General features: G+C 36.7%; 1 protein-coding gene across 4 annotated transcripts in view; it reads right to left on the reverse strand.

Moving 5' to 3' along the window:
- The window catches only part of LOC110811658 (RIBOSOMAL RNA PROCESSING 5), a 41,303-nt gene that overhangs the window by 2,244 nt on the left and 25,575 nt on the right, over nt 1–13,484 (reverse strand). For 2 of the 4 annotated variants that reach the window (XM_022038210.2, XM_022038209.2), the window contains exons 15-36: nt 13,246–13,382; nt 12,296–12,430; nt 11,743–11,888; nt 11,580–11,645; nt 11,112–11,218; nt 10,934–11,014; nt 10,759–10,833; nt 10,552–10,653; nt 9,889–10,057; nt 9,656–9,804; nt 9,406–9,489; nt 9,217–9,317; nt 5,917–6,067; nt 5,663–5,737; nt 5,439–5,586; nt 3,723–4,371; nt 3,342–3,402; nt 2,755–2,900; nt 2,472–2,655; nt 2,117–2,215; nt 777–1,156; nt 510–686 (exon numbers count right to left, since the gene is read on the reverse strand). In XM_022038210.2, the coding sequence (XP_021893902.1) occupies nt 510–686; nt 777–1,156; nt 2,117–2,215; nt 2,472–2,655; nt 2,755–2,900; nt 3,342–3,402; nt 3,723–4,371; nt 5,439–5,586; nt 5,663–5,737; nt 5,917–6,067; nt 9,217–9,317; nt 9,406–9,489; nt 9,656–9,804; nt 9,889–10,057; nt 10,552–10,653; nt 10,759–10,833; nt 10,934–11,014; nt 11,112–11,218; nt 11,580–11,645; nt 11,743–11,888; nt 12,296–12,430; nt 13,246–13,382 (3,422 nt within the window). Of the gene's footprint in view, nt 1–509; nt 687–776; nt 1,157–2,116; nt 2,216–2,471; nt 2,656–2,754; nt 2,901–3,341; nt 3,403–3,722; nt 4,372–5,438; nt 5,587–5,662; nt 5,738–5,916; nt 6,068–9,216; nt 9,318–9,405; nt 9,490–9,649; nt 9,805–9,888; nt 10,058–10,551; nt 10,654–10,758; nt 10,834–10,933; nt 11,015–11,111; nt 11,219–11,579; nt 11,646–11,742; nt 11,889–12,295; nt 12,431–13,245; nt 13,383–13,484 lie in introns of all 4 variants that reach the window. The other 2 variants (XM_088210272.1, XM_088210271.1) reach the window with 1 other exon arrangement.

Genomic DNA, 13,484 nt, shown 5'->3' on the forward strand with positions numbered 1-13,484 from the left:
ATTTAAGATGCTCAAGTGATTGAAAATGCATATATCAATATAATTTACTTTATATTAAAAAAAAAAGTGATTGAAGGTGCAATATGGGTCAATATATGGAAATTCTTTTTTGGAAATATTAAGAAAAAAATAATACTACTGTTTTTAGTTCATTCCTATCAGTTCTTTTTTCCAGTGACAAATTAACAAAGAGATACGTATATTTACTTCCATCTGAAAAGGCATATTAAAAGAGAAGTTTCAACTGGCTCCTGCCTGGATAAATTTATCCACTTATCAACATATTAAAGCACAAAGAACCTTTCCCCACCCCTTGCTAGTGTAGGCGTGCTCCCCTTTTTTCTCCTTGGAAGTTACTCAAGAGAAGAATATTCAAGAAAAAAACCATGTAAAGAGAAGTGGTCAGGAATAGGGTGAGAGTCCATGCAAGTAATTAGATCCAAAAAGAGCAGGTAAACATCTCTTGTTCGACAGCATACTCAAACAAACATTTCTAGCAAAAAGAATACCTTTCAGCAATAGATCGGGCTTTCTCAACATCAGCCAAAGAGAGCATGAAGGCCATGTATTTTATCCAAACAAAACTGCTATTAGGAGAACTTCTGACCAATTTCTCAAATTCATCAGCAGTCCTAGGGACATCCTTCTCCAGCAGTCTTTCCTCAGCAACTCTAATTTCTTGCTCCCTGCACGGGTTTTGCTCTCGAAATGAGTTAAGAAATATTTACACAGACAATCACAAATACTGAACTGCAAAAAGGCTAAATTGAAATAACCTCTCCTCCTTTGCTTTCTTCTTTTCCCATCTGTCCTTCCTCTCATCTACGGCATCTGCTTCTTTAATAAGTTTTTGACTTTGACAAGGTAAATTATCATCCTCAGAATGCTCTCTGTCATCAAGAGTGACATCAAGGGGAGGAACTGAGGCCCTTGATTCCATTTGTGCAAGAACCAGGGATGCTTCCTTTTCACATAAAGCATCTGTCATTTGGACCCCATTTGCACCACTTTCCTGAAACGTAATGTTGCCCTCACCAGAACCATCTTCTGTAACAGCTTCCTTAGACTCTTGTTTTGGAGACATCTGAAGGTCAATATTATCCCTCAAATATGACCCCTTCATTCCAAGAGAAACCCGGTGTCTTTCCTCATCCACCTAAAAATAGGGACAAACATCATATATTTTCACAAAAGACGAATGATCCGAATCCCACTACTAATAGGGTGAGATCACATTCAAACTAACTTTCAGCTACATGATGGAGAAAAGTTATTGATCAGGGAACAAAAGAAAACTTCAGGAGGGATAATGGTGAGCATCTCCCTCTTTCTTTTTTTTTCAGAAAGAAAAATGACAATGAGCATTCATTATTATAATCAGGTTTTGTTATGACATCAAAGGGCAGCAAGCTGGCAATCAAACATAGAAAAAGATATATTAGTTATTCTTTAGGATATCTTAGGCTGTGATGTAGGATGAGTAGTGGTTAAACTAATTTGTCCTACAGAGTTTAAAAAAAAGAAAAAAGAAATTTCGATGAGAAGAAGAAAATATAGATAGGCCAGAGGAAATTATAAACTGAGTCTATCATTTGGCAGAATCATAACTGAAAAAACAAAGACAGAGATAACAGAGAATAAAACCCCAACAAAGAGCAAAGAGGTTCTCAATCCATCAGTATCTCCCTTATTTTTTTACTGATAGCTATTATCTTTCTAGAGGCAGTAAGTACAACTAAGAAAAAAATTATAAAAGAGAAATCTAAAAGATTCTAATGCCTATCATACCTAAAATCTACCTAAGTAGAAAATTAAAATATTATAATACATAATTAAACCTAAATAACCTAAAGTACTAAATAATAATTATTATTATAAAAAATTCTTCAGTAGAAACTTTGTTACAAAATAAGATGTTCTTGTTCTGCATTTCTGTGGTTGCACAATCCAATTTTCCAAAATAAAACACATTTTTTAAAAATGTTGATTTTCAAAAGTAAAAGTTCCATGAAATTCATTTATCCTAAACACACTGCTAATACCCATAGTATTTAAGGAAAGTTATGGAGCAGATGAACAGCTCACTATTATTTCCAGTTTACAAAAAAATATTCACCTTCAATATCTTTGCTTTAACGTTCTCTCCAGCACTGTATCTCGCCTCAATTTTGTCAATATGATCATCAGATAGCTCAGACACATGGCATAATCCAACCTACACAAAAGACGCGCAGATCCATATCAACACTCAAAACATATATTGAGAACATAGATAGTTTGAAGTAGACAAAAAGAACAGCAATCTCTTGGCTGAAGACAGAACTAGCATCAAAACTACAGAAAAACCACAGAGATTTTAGCTTAACTTGCAAGACTCTTTTTCTTGGATAGAAAGAGAGTAGTGCCCATTGAAAGATTAACTGACATCTAGGTCTCTGTTTACATCAAAAGGAACATCTCACTGTTCTTACCATGTTTGTGTTTTCAATTGTAATAAATAGACCATACGGCTCCACCCGCTTAATCCGGCCAGAAATTATATCTCCAGCGTGCAGGCTCCTTAAATCATTGATATGAGATTTTGGTGCACCGCTGGCATCCAAGGTTTTCAATGTCACTTCAACTCGCTGAGATAGAGGCTCCACGCTTAGAACCCTGCAGTTGAGCTTCTCATTATGTATAGTGCCGCACAATACCAGAAAACATAATTCCGTATGAGTATCAAAAGGTATTTATATGGAACAGAATATATACCTCCCAGTAACAAGTTTACCAATAGGAAATTCTTTTTCAGGGCTGTCAACAAAACCATCAGATAAATTTGATAGAAGAACCTTCGCGTCAACCTTCCGCGAAAGCATAATAAAACATCCTTTCGACATAACATTCTTCACATAACCCTGGAAGTGCAAAACACATAAACAAGCCAGCAAGGTGAGATTTTCTGTGTGAAAAACAAAGATGAAAATGACGTACTCAAGACTCTATCTTGTGATTCAGCAAAAAAATACACCAATGAAAGAAAATATAGTCTTTCTCAAACCCAATACAAAACTATTCTCCTCAAGTTTGTGATGATGTATGTTTCTTCCCAAGTAAAGGTTGCATTAATCAATATCAGAATGCCTGCTAAAAAGGGTTACTACAATGCCTAAGGTTCAAAAATAAACATCATGCACATGTAACCATTTCAAACATGAAACTAACATCAATCTTAATAGGCCATTCATACACGGCCGAATTTTCAATGGCTACCTGAAGAAAATATTTTGCTATAAATTATCATGATAATAAAAAGAACAACTAAAATTTGTAGAAATTGAGGTAGAGAATACCATTACCTGCACAACCCTATTAGAAGATAGGCCCTCAATACGCTCAATACGCCTGCTAGGATTATCACTACAAACCATATAGCAATTCATTATGAGTAATTATCTCTCTACTCTAGAAAAATTTCTCAAGCTGATAAATTGTCCAAGAGAATGGAAGTCTATAATTTGAAGAAATATATCAACCAAGTCTGCAGAAGCATGTTTTTTCTCACACAGAAATCCAGTTCTTCTATTCAAAAAAATGAAAAGCAGGTTTAAGAATTTTAATCATTGAAAGGGCTTACTTTCAAACAAACATTATCAGAGTAATTTCATGCAGCTTCATAAGCGTCCTAAGAAGTTCTTAGAAACGTGTAAAAAACGAACTGCAAATAATCATTGACTTACACGTCGATGCGAGGTTCAGAGGAATTCCGGCAAAGCATACCATCTAAAGATGAACGTAATGATAGATCAACATGAACAGTCCCCTTGACTGAGCGACCAATTTCTAGGACCTTGCATTTGACAAACTGCCCTTCATGGTACGCAGATATTGGATCAGGGACCCATGAGTCTTTAAGTTCAGTAAAGTGAACCTTTCCATATGTGTAAGGACCAATTTGCACAAGTAATCCACCAACACCTGCCAGTATTTTGGAAATTCTACCACCCAAAATATCTCCTCCATGAATATGAGCAGTTACATCCTCACGAAACACATTATTGTCTAATTTATCCATCTTCCTATCTTTTTCACCAATCAGTCTATGAGAATTGCCTAAAGGACGTTGAACTAATCGCAGCAGATTCTTCACTTTGTTTGCAGTTAAAACATTACCAGAGACAACCCTCCCCACATAGAAACGTTTCTGGAATTCTTCAAGTTCATTAGGTTCACATGCAGTGTCAAGAATAAATAGCTGAGCCCTCACATGTCGAGAAACTGTTAACCAAGCCCATTCACTGTCCACCTTATAAACATATCCAGTGATGCTTTGTCCAGTTGCAAACTCAAATTTCTCAGTCTCTACATCACCCCCCACCTCAATGGAACCTGAACACAATTTCCAGCAGACAGCAACTTGATGATAATTGACAAAGAAGTAGCAATGCTTTTATAAAAATCCACAAAGTTTAATGTCTTCCATATTCTCTAAGTCTTATTCAACAAAGATAAACAAAACTGTTCCGGTATTCCTGAAATTTATGTTGAATGATAAATAGTTGGCAAAAATACAAAGCAACAACTATAAACCTAAGTGCACCAGTTTGCCTAGACAGTTAGATGGATTCAGCCAAATAATGGATCCAGAGTGAAGCTGCGGTAAAACCAAAACTTCTGTAAGATAGTAGCTAGCTTTCATAAATTTGTGCATTGCAGATTTAGCAAAATCATGGATTCTGGCGAAACTGCAGAAAACCTGCAGATCTCATTCAGATAATATCTAAATGCAGAAGATTGTGCTTTTTATGATCGTTATTTGTCATTTCAGGAGATATGGGATAGCCTGACATTTTTGGCTACCTTATGGACCAAAGCTCACATGAATTACTCCAATCATGCTCTCACTAAGATGGATCCTTTTCATCTATATATATCTCTTTTAACTACATTTTAGATTCTTTTTCGACATTTCGAGGATGCCTTATTTTCTGGTGATTGCATTCGTCTCTTCTTATTCCTAATAATACTTCCTTTCTATCAAAAGAATAAAAAATGCACCCTGGTACAATTCTTATTTCCCTGAAAAGCACTTATCCAATGCTTGGCAAACCATGTATATAGTCAGTGTAAGCTTTGACCAACAGAAAATCAAGTTCTGAAGAAATACTTAGGGAAAAGTTCAACCACTTTACCACATCATCATCTTTTGATAAAAACCTGCCAGATTATCACTATATGAGTTTGGTAACAAAAGGTATAGTTGTCCTACCAAAACAAATACTCAAGGTTTAACCTGTTTATAAAATATTCCCTGATGATCGAACATTGAGACATTCTCTTCAACGTGTTAGATTTACCCGAAAGAACTTTAGGTTTTATTGACGCCAAACAATCAGATAATCAAATATTCCCTGATGATTGAACATTAAGACATTCTCTTAAACATGTTAGATTACCTGAAAGAACTTTAGGTTTTATAGACAGCTCCCACCGGCAGCCTCTTTTATTATCTGATCGTTTAGCCTTTGCAACAATCCTTGCAGTTACAGTTTGCCCAATTCTGAAGTCACTAAATGGCTCTTCTGAATCATTTGAATCATTAACCTGCCAACGAGACAAGGTTTAGTTGTGCTTGGTAAAAGCTTCACAGATGATGACAAAAACATTTCATGAATTTTACCTCTGTTATATGAACCCGCCCATGGAAGCCAATTCCAAATTTCACTCTTAGTTCAAGAGGCTTGATTTCAATAATCTGAACAAAAGTTACAGTTAAAGCATGCTTTGTCAACTGAAAAAGTATACATATAATCATCCTTTAACAATCAACAAAGTAACATTAGTTTTTCTAAAGAAAAGTTTGATATGACCCAATAAGAGAATATTTTTAACATGAGAAGGAAAAGATGTAGGCACAAATATGCGAACACTTACCTCAGCCTGCACCAGTGATCCAATACTGTAGGTGGACTTCCTTTTGGCCCTTTTTGAACTGGATGTCTCAGAAACCGCACTTGATTTAAGAAGCAAAAGCAACCTTCCTGCAATTGAAGGGCTTGGAAGAGCCACAACAGTGGCACTGACACTGCAACAAGTGAGCCAGTTAAGTCACCCTCAGCCACAGGTGCATTCATTGATAACCACGTGCAACAAAAATATTATGGAAATTCTGATAGAAAATAATAAGAATACAAGATAATTAACAACGCAACAGTTTTTTGTGAGTTATTTTGGAAAAAGGACTTTGATTCAAAGGTAAGGATTGTGGCAGCCTATGCAAGGGCCTTCCCCTACACTCTGTGGCCCTGGCTCTTGGAAGGAACAAACAACAGAAACTCCTGGTTTTCTTCTCATTGGAGCATATGATAGTATTGGCCGAAGGATATTGTTTATTTTTATTTTCAACTGGGAGTGGAGGTGATAGGTGCCCATGACTGCTCACAGTTGTTACCAAAGTGTTGAATGTTTGGAACCTCTGAATCCCCTTATTAAACGTAGTTGCTGTTGTGCTCCAGTTGACAAAACCAATGAGCTTAGGTGCGTGTGTTAGCCATCCAACAATTGGAGTTGCCTTTCCTTTAACTAACCAAGATTTGCCAAGTGGACAAGAATCACTAGGAAGGGTTAAGAGAAAAATTATTTCCTCAGAACTCTCAAGTCAAAATCAATTGTTCACAGAGGTCAAAAGATCAGGTAAAAGATGGCCAAAGATTGATATGAACTCAAAATGTCAGGGTGAAACTTCTTTATAAAAGTAAAGAGGTTGATAAAAGGAAAAAAAAACAGATAGTACAAAGCCTCATGTTTCTTTCATGCCCAAGATTTCTTTAAATCCAACCCCTAATGCCTCCACTTCTATGGTTTCTAGTTCTCACATTGGATTCCAGAACAACATGAGACCTAATCAGACACACAATACTAGACAGTTAGATTTCCCTGTGCATGCCACTGCTATTGAGGTCTGGATCCTGCAACATAAGGAGGTTAGTGTCTGCAACTCGAAGCCTCTGGATAATACTCCCGTCACTCAGACAAGGCATGCATGTGGCTCGGAACAGGTGGAGGGATGTGCAAGTGAAGCAAGTATTAAGAATGTTCAATCTTTAGCTTGGGACCTGGTGTTGTTGAATGCTGAGCAGGGAGGGAAAAACCTGACTGGGGCACTAAGTTGAAGGAGGATTTTGACCTAGGAGGGATTTAGATATTAAGGAAGGCGAGGAATTTTTTATGAGCTTGTTTTCTTGTTTTTGGTGAAAGAGTTGGTTCTCAATGGTATAGTGCAGATGCACTCTTTTTGGACGTTCTTGGGCACTTTGGGGTTGAGGAGAAGAGCTTGGAGACATGCACAAGCAAAACACCTAAAAACAAGAGAGAAAAGAAGAAGGGAGACATAATTGGAGATATGGAGACAACAATATTGGAATGGACTCTAAATTACTGCAAAAACAACAATGGGGATGCCATAGAGGGAAAGGTCGAAGGCCCTGAACGATAAGAAGAGACCACTTATCAAAAATCTGTTTGATAATTAGAAAGTGGTGCTTGTTTTGTTTGAAGGAAACAACATTTAAGCCACGTACAACAGGCTAGTTAAATGCCTTTTTCAAAATAGGGGTGGCTTTCTGAATTTGTGGAACATTGTAAGTCCTCAAATTGATCGACATTATTGTTGTGCTTCTCTTTATCTCATGCTTACAAGATGGTAGATTCAATGCAGCTCTCTCTCAAGGTGTCCGTGTGTGGGGAATAAAATGAGGTATTGAACATTGCAGGAACTATGGCAAATGGAGTTCTTCTTGGTGATAGGAGACTCTAATATGGTTTTGCATGCTTCTCAGAGGTCTGGTGATATCTTCAACGCTCCTAGCTCCCTTCATTTCTCAAGATTCATTGGTGGTCATAAGCTGCTGGATCTACCCTTTTTGTGGGTAAGATGGACTTGGGTCTACTTTGGAGGAGTCTCCCACATCCCAATTTATCTTTATGGGCATGGCGCATAGCCTTTTACGAGAAACATCATCCAAGCACACAATCTCTCACGATATAAAAAAAAATTGTGGGGTCATCCTTTTTAGTTTCAAAAGCATGTAGCTCAAGGCAAGGGGTACCAGAGAAAGGGCCTCTAAGTGGTAGATGGGGCAAAACCTCTTAGGACATTGGACTTGTGTGGTTATCCATACACTAGAATAGATGAAAGAAAAGCCTAAACTCTAGCATCAGGTTTCTTTTAACAATACCCATATTAGAAAAGGAGGAAGACCCCGTTTTGCTGGGCTTTTGGCTTTGACTTTTATGTTTCAAAAAAGCTTTTGCAACTAAACAAATAAAATACGAAGTACTTTTGTTTGGCAAAAGTCAAAGTCAAAATCTGTTTTAATAAGTTTAAATACAAAAGTTACATGCATAATTTTTAAAAGATGACTTTGGTTTTTACTAAACATTTACATTTGAAATCTCAAAAGTCATTTCTAATGAATACACAACTTTTTGCTTTTTAAAAATGACAGCACTTCTACAGCTATTTCGACCAAACACCAAACAATTTTTGACTAAAAGCTGTTTTAGTGAACAACTATCTTAACAACAGTTTTAAAACTGACAACACAAGCAACATCTGCTCCAATCGCCTACTTAGTTGGGCCACTAGTGCTTTGGATGGGATTGCTTGGAAGAGGGGCACCTGAGCTCGGATTTGGCTAGGGTCCTTGGGTTGGACCAGATCTTTTGGCAACAATGGTCTGAAGAAAGGCAGAATAATAGCAATAACTCCCACTGCCATGAAACTCTCAGAGGGGTGCAGCTGATGCATTTGTTGGATATCAAAGACTACAATGAAGCAAATGGTCTCTCCTGAAGCTATTAAGGGCTAATATAAGTTGTGCACTAAATTCCATCAGTGAACTCTGTTGATGGTATTACCACAATTCCAAAAATATAAAAAACAGGGATTGGAAATCTATATCTTTGCACAAGTAGCACACTTCTTGGCTTGTGAACACAATTTTTTCTTATTACTGCACGGTAGCTAGATCCAAACAATTAGATATTACTGCACAGTGGCTAGATCCAAACAATTAGATTCCCTATTTCTGAAATGCAAAAAGGCAAAAGGCAAGCATCAAAAACAAGAGAAAGGGAATCAGAGCAGAGACTATAATCCCCGAGCAAATTTCTAACCAATTCAGGTGGCAACATTGAAGAGATTAGAGGGAAAAAGAATAAAACCATGCTCACCTTTGTCTATTTAAAAACTCTCTTCGTGGCAACTTCTGCGTGTTATAGTCTGATATCGAAGCATATCCTATAGCATAGTTATACTCTGGAATCGACAGAACCTGATTTAAGAAGAAAAATAGTTGAGAAATGCTTGAAAATGTTTATTGCAAGATATCACATGACAAAATAATAGCATCAAACACTTGCCAAGTAATGCTCCTTCACTATTTCCACAATTGCATTCACTGTCTGATACAACTCCAACTCCTTCGGTTCTTCCCTTTTCCGCTTCTAAAATCAAGGATGGTTTAATTAGACCAAGTTGAAAAGTTCCAAAAATTGCAATAAATTCTTTTCTTCTGGCACTATTCAGATTTATATCAAATCCACATATTCAATGTGGTAAACAAAAGCATCATAGTAAATCAGTAAGAGAGGCAGGGTGAAAAACCTTAACCTTCTTAGCTTCTTTGCGAGATTTCTCTTTCTCTGATTTATTAATGAACTCGGGCTTCAGAGATAATTCGACAAGGCATTCAGTCTTGCCAACATCTAAAACCACAGCCTCAACAACAGAGCCTGGTTCCAAAATATTTCCAGGTGGTACTGCAGATATTATAATTTCTTTGAGGTTACTGATAGATAGCTAAGAGGAAAACAACTACTTAAATAAAATTTCACGAAGCATACATTGATTATGGGCAATAAAACCAACAACATCGCTATATTCCTCGAAACTGACAACAATTCCAACATCCTTTGCCTCCAGTACTCTTCCCTCAACAATGCTGCCAATTTCAAATCCTTCCAGCCACTTTAACCCGGAACTCTTAGAGCCTGATAATTGCAGCTTAGTAATCTGGATAAAAGAATGAGATAAGTACATGATTATCACAAAGTACTGATAGAAAAGATGATATGTATCAGAATCTTATATGGCTTCTGACTAATTAGTGCAATTTGTAAGATGACACAAAATATGCAATTTTGCTTGATAATAATGAAGCATCACTAGGAAGCAAATGAAATGGACCATGATGAAGGCCTATTTTTTAGAAAATAAGTATTATTAGAACACGAGAACAGGATATCCCTTAGAAATCGAGAATAAAAGGAATCTGAGATGCCAGATGGGCCGGAACAAAACAAAGTAAACCCAATAAAGAACAGACAGCTAGTTCCTATATAAAAGAGGCAACAAAATATCCTTGTACAGCCCGTGCGTTTTAACACAAAGGAATATTAAAAAGTCACCTTCTCCCGCCATCAAAGCCAAATTTAACTAAGACCAAAAAGAAAAAGGGCCAGTAATAACAAAATAGGCATCATAGCATATTCTTCAAATGAGATTACCTTTTCATCCAACAGAAAATATTCTTGTATAAAAGATGCATCTGTTGAAGAGCAGCATGACTGCTTCAGCGAAAGTGTTACTCTACCTGCATCAGCATTAACCTAAAAGAAAAATAAGTGATCATAAATCAGAAAGAATGTGCAATTTCTTTTTTTTTATTTTGGGGTGCAGAGGGGTGGGAGATAGAAGAAGAAACATTCACTAACCTCAAGTACATTACTGCGAACAGATTGCCCAATGTAAAAGGCTTCTGAAATATTAACTTTCAGTTCATCCATTGCCTTCAAAAGAAAAGGAAAATGCCAAAGTCTCAATTGACTAAAAGTCATATATAAATTAATAAAAGCAATTAAAATAAAACGTAATAAGAAGAACACTTACCTTGCTTCTCGGGGAGAAACCAGTTAAACGACCAAGAAAACGAACAAAGCAACCCGTCTCAATCAAGTTACAGATATACCCCTGGTTCACTCAAAAGCAGTAAGAATCAATTACACTCTTTCTGCAAACAAGCTTAGCAACCAGTTATATCAGTGGCCAAGTGGCTCCAGTTACTTACATGAACAACTGAGTTAGGGCGAATCTGGCTCAGATCAGAAGGAAGGTCTTGAGCTGAATTGACAAGGGAGTTCTTTGCGGACAGTAGTAAATTGTTGCCTTCAATATCTGAAGAAATCAGGAAGAAAATTTTCTAACTACTACCATTAATGTTAGGACAAGAATCATTAAGTCTTCTTGACACACTCAGCTTCTGTTTTTTCTTTTTGGCTGGGAAGGGGGAAGAGCAGAAAGAGGCGGGACAGTACAGGGAGAATATTGCACTAACAGAAACAGGAAGAAAGCTGGAGGTTTATCATCAAATAATTCCTTCAAGAAAGCACATATAACCCAGACATCCACATAAAAGAAATTCTTTCAGAAAACACAAACCACAAACGAAAATAGCTTATAGAAATATTAAAAGAGAAAAGGAGGAAGATGTAAAATATGCTGAAATATTGATACGGAAAATAACTTACAAGCATACCTAGTATTAGTAACTGATCAAACTCATATCCAGGCTTTAGAACCGACTTCATCAAAGTTGCTTGCTCTACAACCATAGATACTCAACGAATACCATTAAGCAAGAAGACAAACCAGAACTAAAACTAGTGCAGAAATAAATTCAAGGTAAAAGAGAGACGCACCATGTCGATCTGCCAAATGTTCAGTAGAAATTGTACCCTTTAAGTAACCGTTTGAATTAACACGAACAATTACTGCATGGGGAGTAACAATATCAACAACTCCGGAAATAAGGCTACCTAACTTGATTGCATCATCTTCAGAAACCCTGTATGAAATTTCAGACAAAATTTATAGTCAAAATTTATGAAAAAAGCAGGACATAAAAATCCAAGACTTGTAAACTTCACCATGGAGCCCTGAATGCCTGACTCATCAGATATATGCATTCACTCAAACTAGGTGGGAAGTGACAGCCGACAGAATTTATCACAACCTCCTGCCACATTTTTGTTCCTTTTGTGTGTGTGTGTGTGTGTGTGTCTTGGTGGCAAGATAATGGGTCATAAGTAGGCATCGGATACCAACAGGGTCCACCCATCTGGCTAAAGAGCCTTCCCATAGAAGAATACTTTTGTCAATGTATTCTCTTATATTATTCTAAACAAAAAAGTTTGTTTCCACAAGGAAATACAAAAGCATCAACCTAAAGATTAATTGTTGAAGTGAACAAACCTTAGAGGCTTTGTTATCAAGCTAAGGTTGATCCTCCGTAAAGCAGGAACAGAACCAGTTATTCTACATTTGACAACTTCTCCAACATGATGCAAAGAACTTGGATCACTCCCAGGTTCTAGCCCAAGTTCATGTCTGCTTCAAAATGAAGAAAAATCAATTAGCTACTTCTGATAATTAAACTGAAGAAGGAGCTGATTTTATATAGGAAAAGATAGAACCTTGCTGTCACCAGAGAAGAAGATGATAAAGACTCTACATATTAGATAAACAGGAAGATAACTACAAAAAACTATAAGCCCTTTAAACCAGAAGCTCTACAGATGGAGCCATTAGCCTCTTCGACCAGATAGAAAGGACTCCATAACACCAAAAACTCTCTTCTTCTAGCATTCAAATCACCCAAGAAAAGCAAACTTGGAATTAAGGCAACTGTTGTCATTGACTCTTTAGAAACTTCAGCTTCCACCAAGTCCCACCCACTTCAAACCAACAAAAAAGAAGAAAGACAAATCTAGATTTCCAATTTTCCTCAAAACATGAAACATTCTATGCCAGAACAATATGAAAAATGCAATAAAGCCCATAAGCAAAAGCCAAGTGGCAACAGCATCTATTCATACAACCAGAAAGGAAGGAAAAAAGCAAAGGAAAGAAAAAACAAGATGATAATAAGTAAAAGCAATTTGTATAGTAACAGTGAGCAAAAGCGGAGCAGTCTAAACCATGAAAAACCATGAAAACAGGGTTACGGGAGACAACAAGGAACAAATAAGCTAGCACCTCTTAGAATAAGTCCAAAACATTATAGAGCGGAGGAAATTTAACATGCCACAGAGGGATCACAACATACAGAACAGAAGTAGAAGAATCACAAATAGAAGTAAGCATCTATACATATCCATGTGAGCATAGTTATAGTAACTGTGATCTAGATCTTGTGAACTAGCCTGGGAACAAATCCTTGGACTCCATTATAAAACCGGACAAAGCATCCATGTTTTTCAATCTTTGTTATCCATCCATGTGTCAATAACCCGTCAGTTGCATCTGCGTATGAACTTAAAATTGGAAGTTTCGATTTCACCTGGAAAAAGTAATCCATAATAAGTGTCAGCATTAGAATGGACAGACTGCTTACAATAAAGCACAAATCACAAACTTGAAAATTTGTTGAAGTTTTGTAAAC

This window comes from Carica papaya, chromosome 8 (assembly GCF_054855325.1).
Source record: "Carica papaya isolate Zhongbai chromosome 8, ASM5485532v1, whole genome shotgun sequence".
In the NCBI taxonomy this organism is placed as follows: domain Eukaryota; kingdom Viridiplantae; phylum Streptophyta; class Magnoliopsida; order Brassicales; family Caricaceae; genus Carica; species Carica papaya.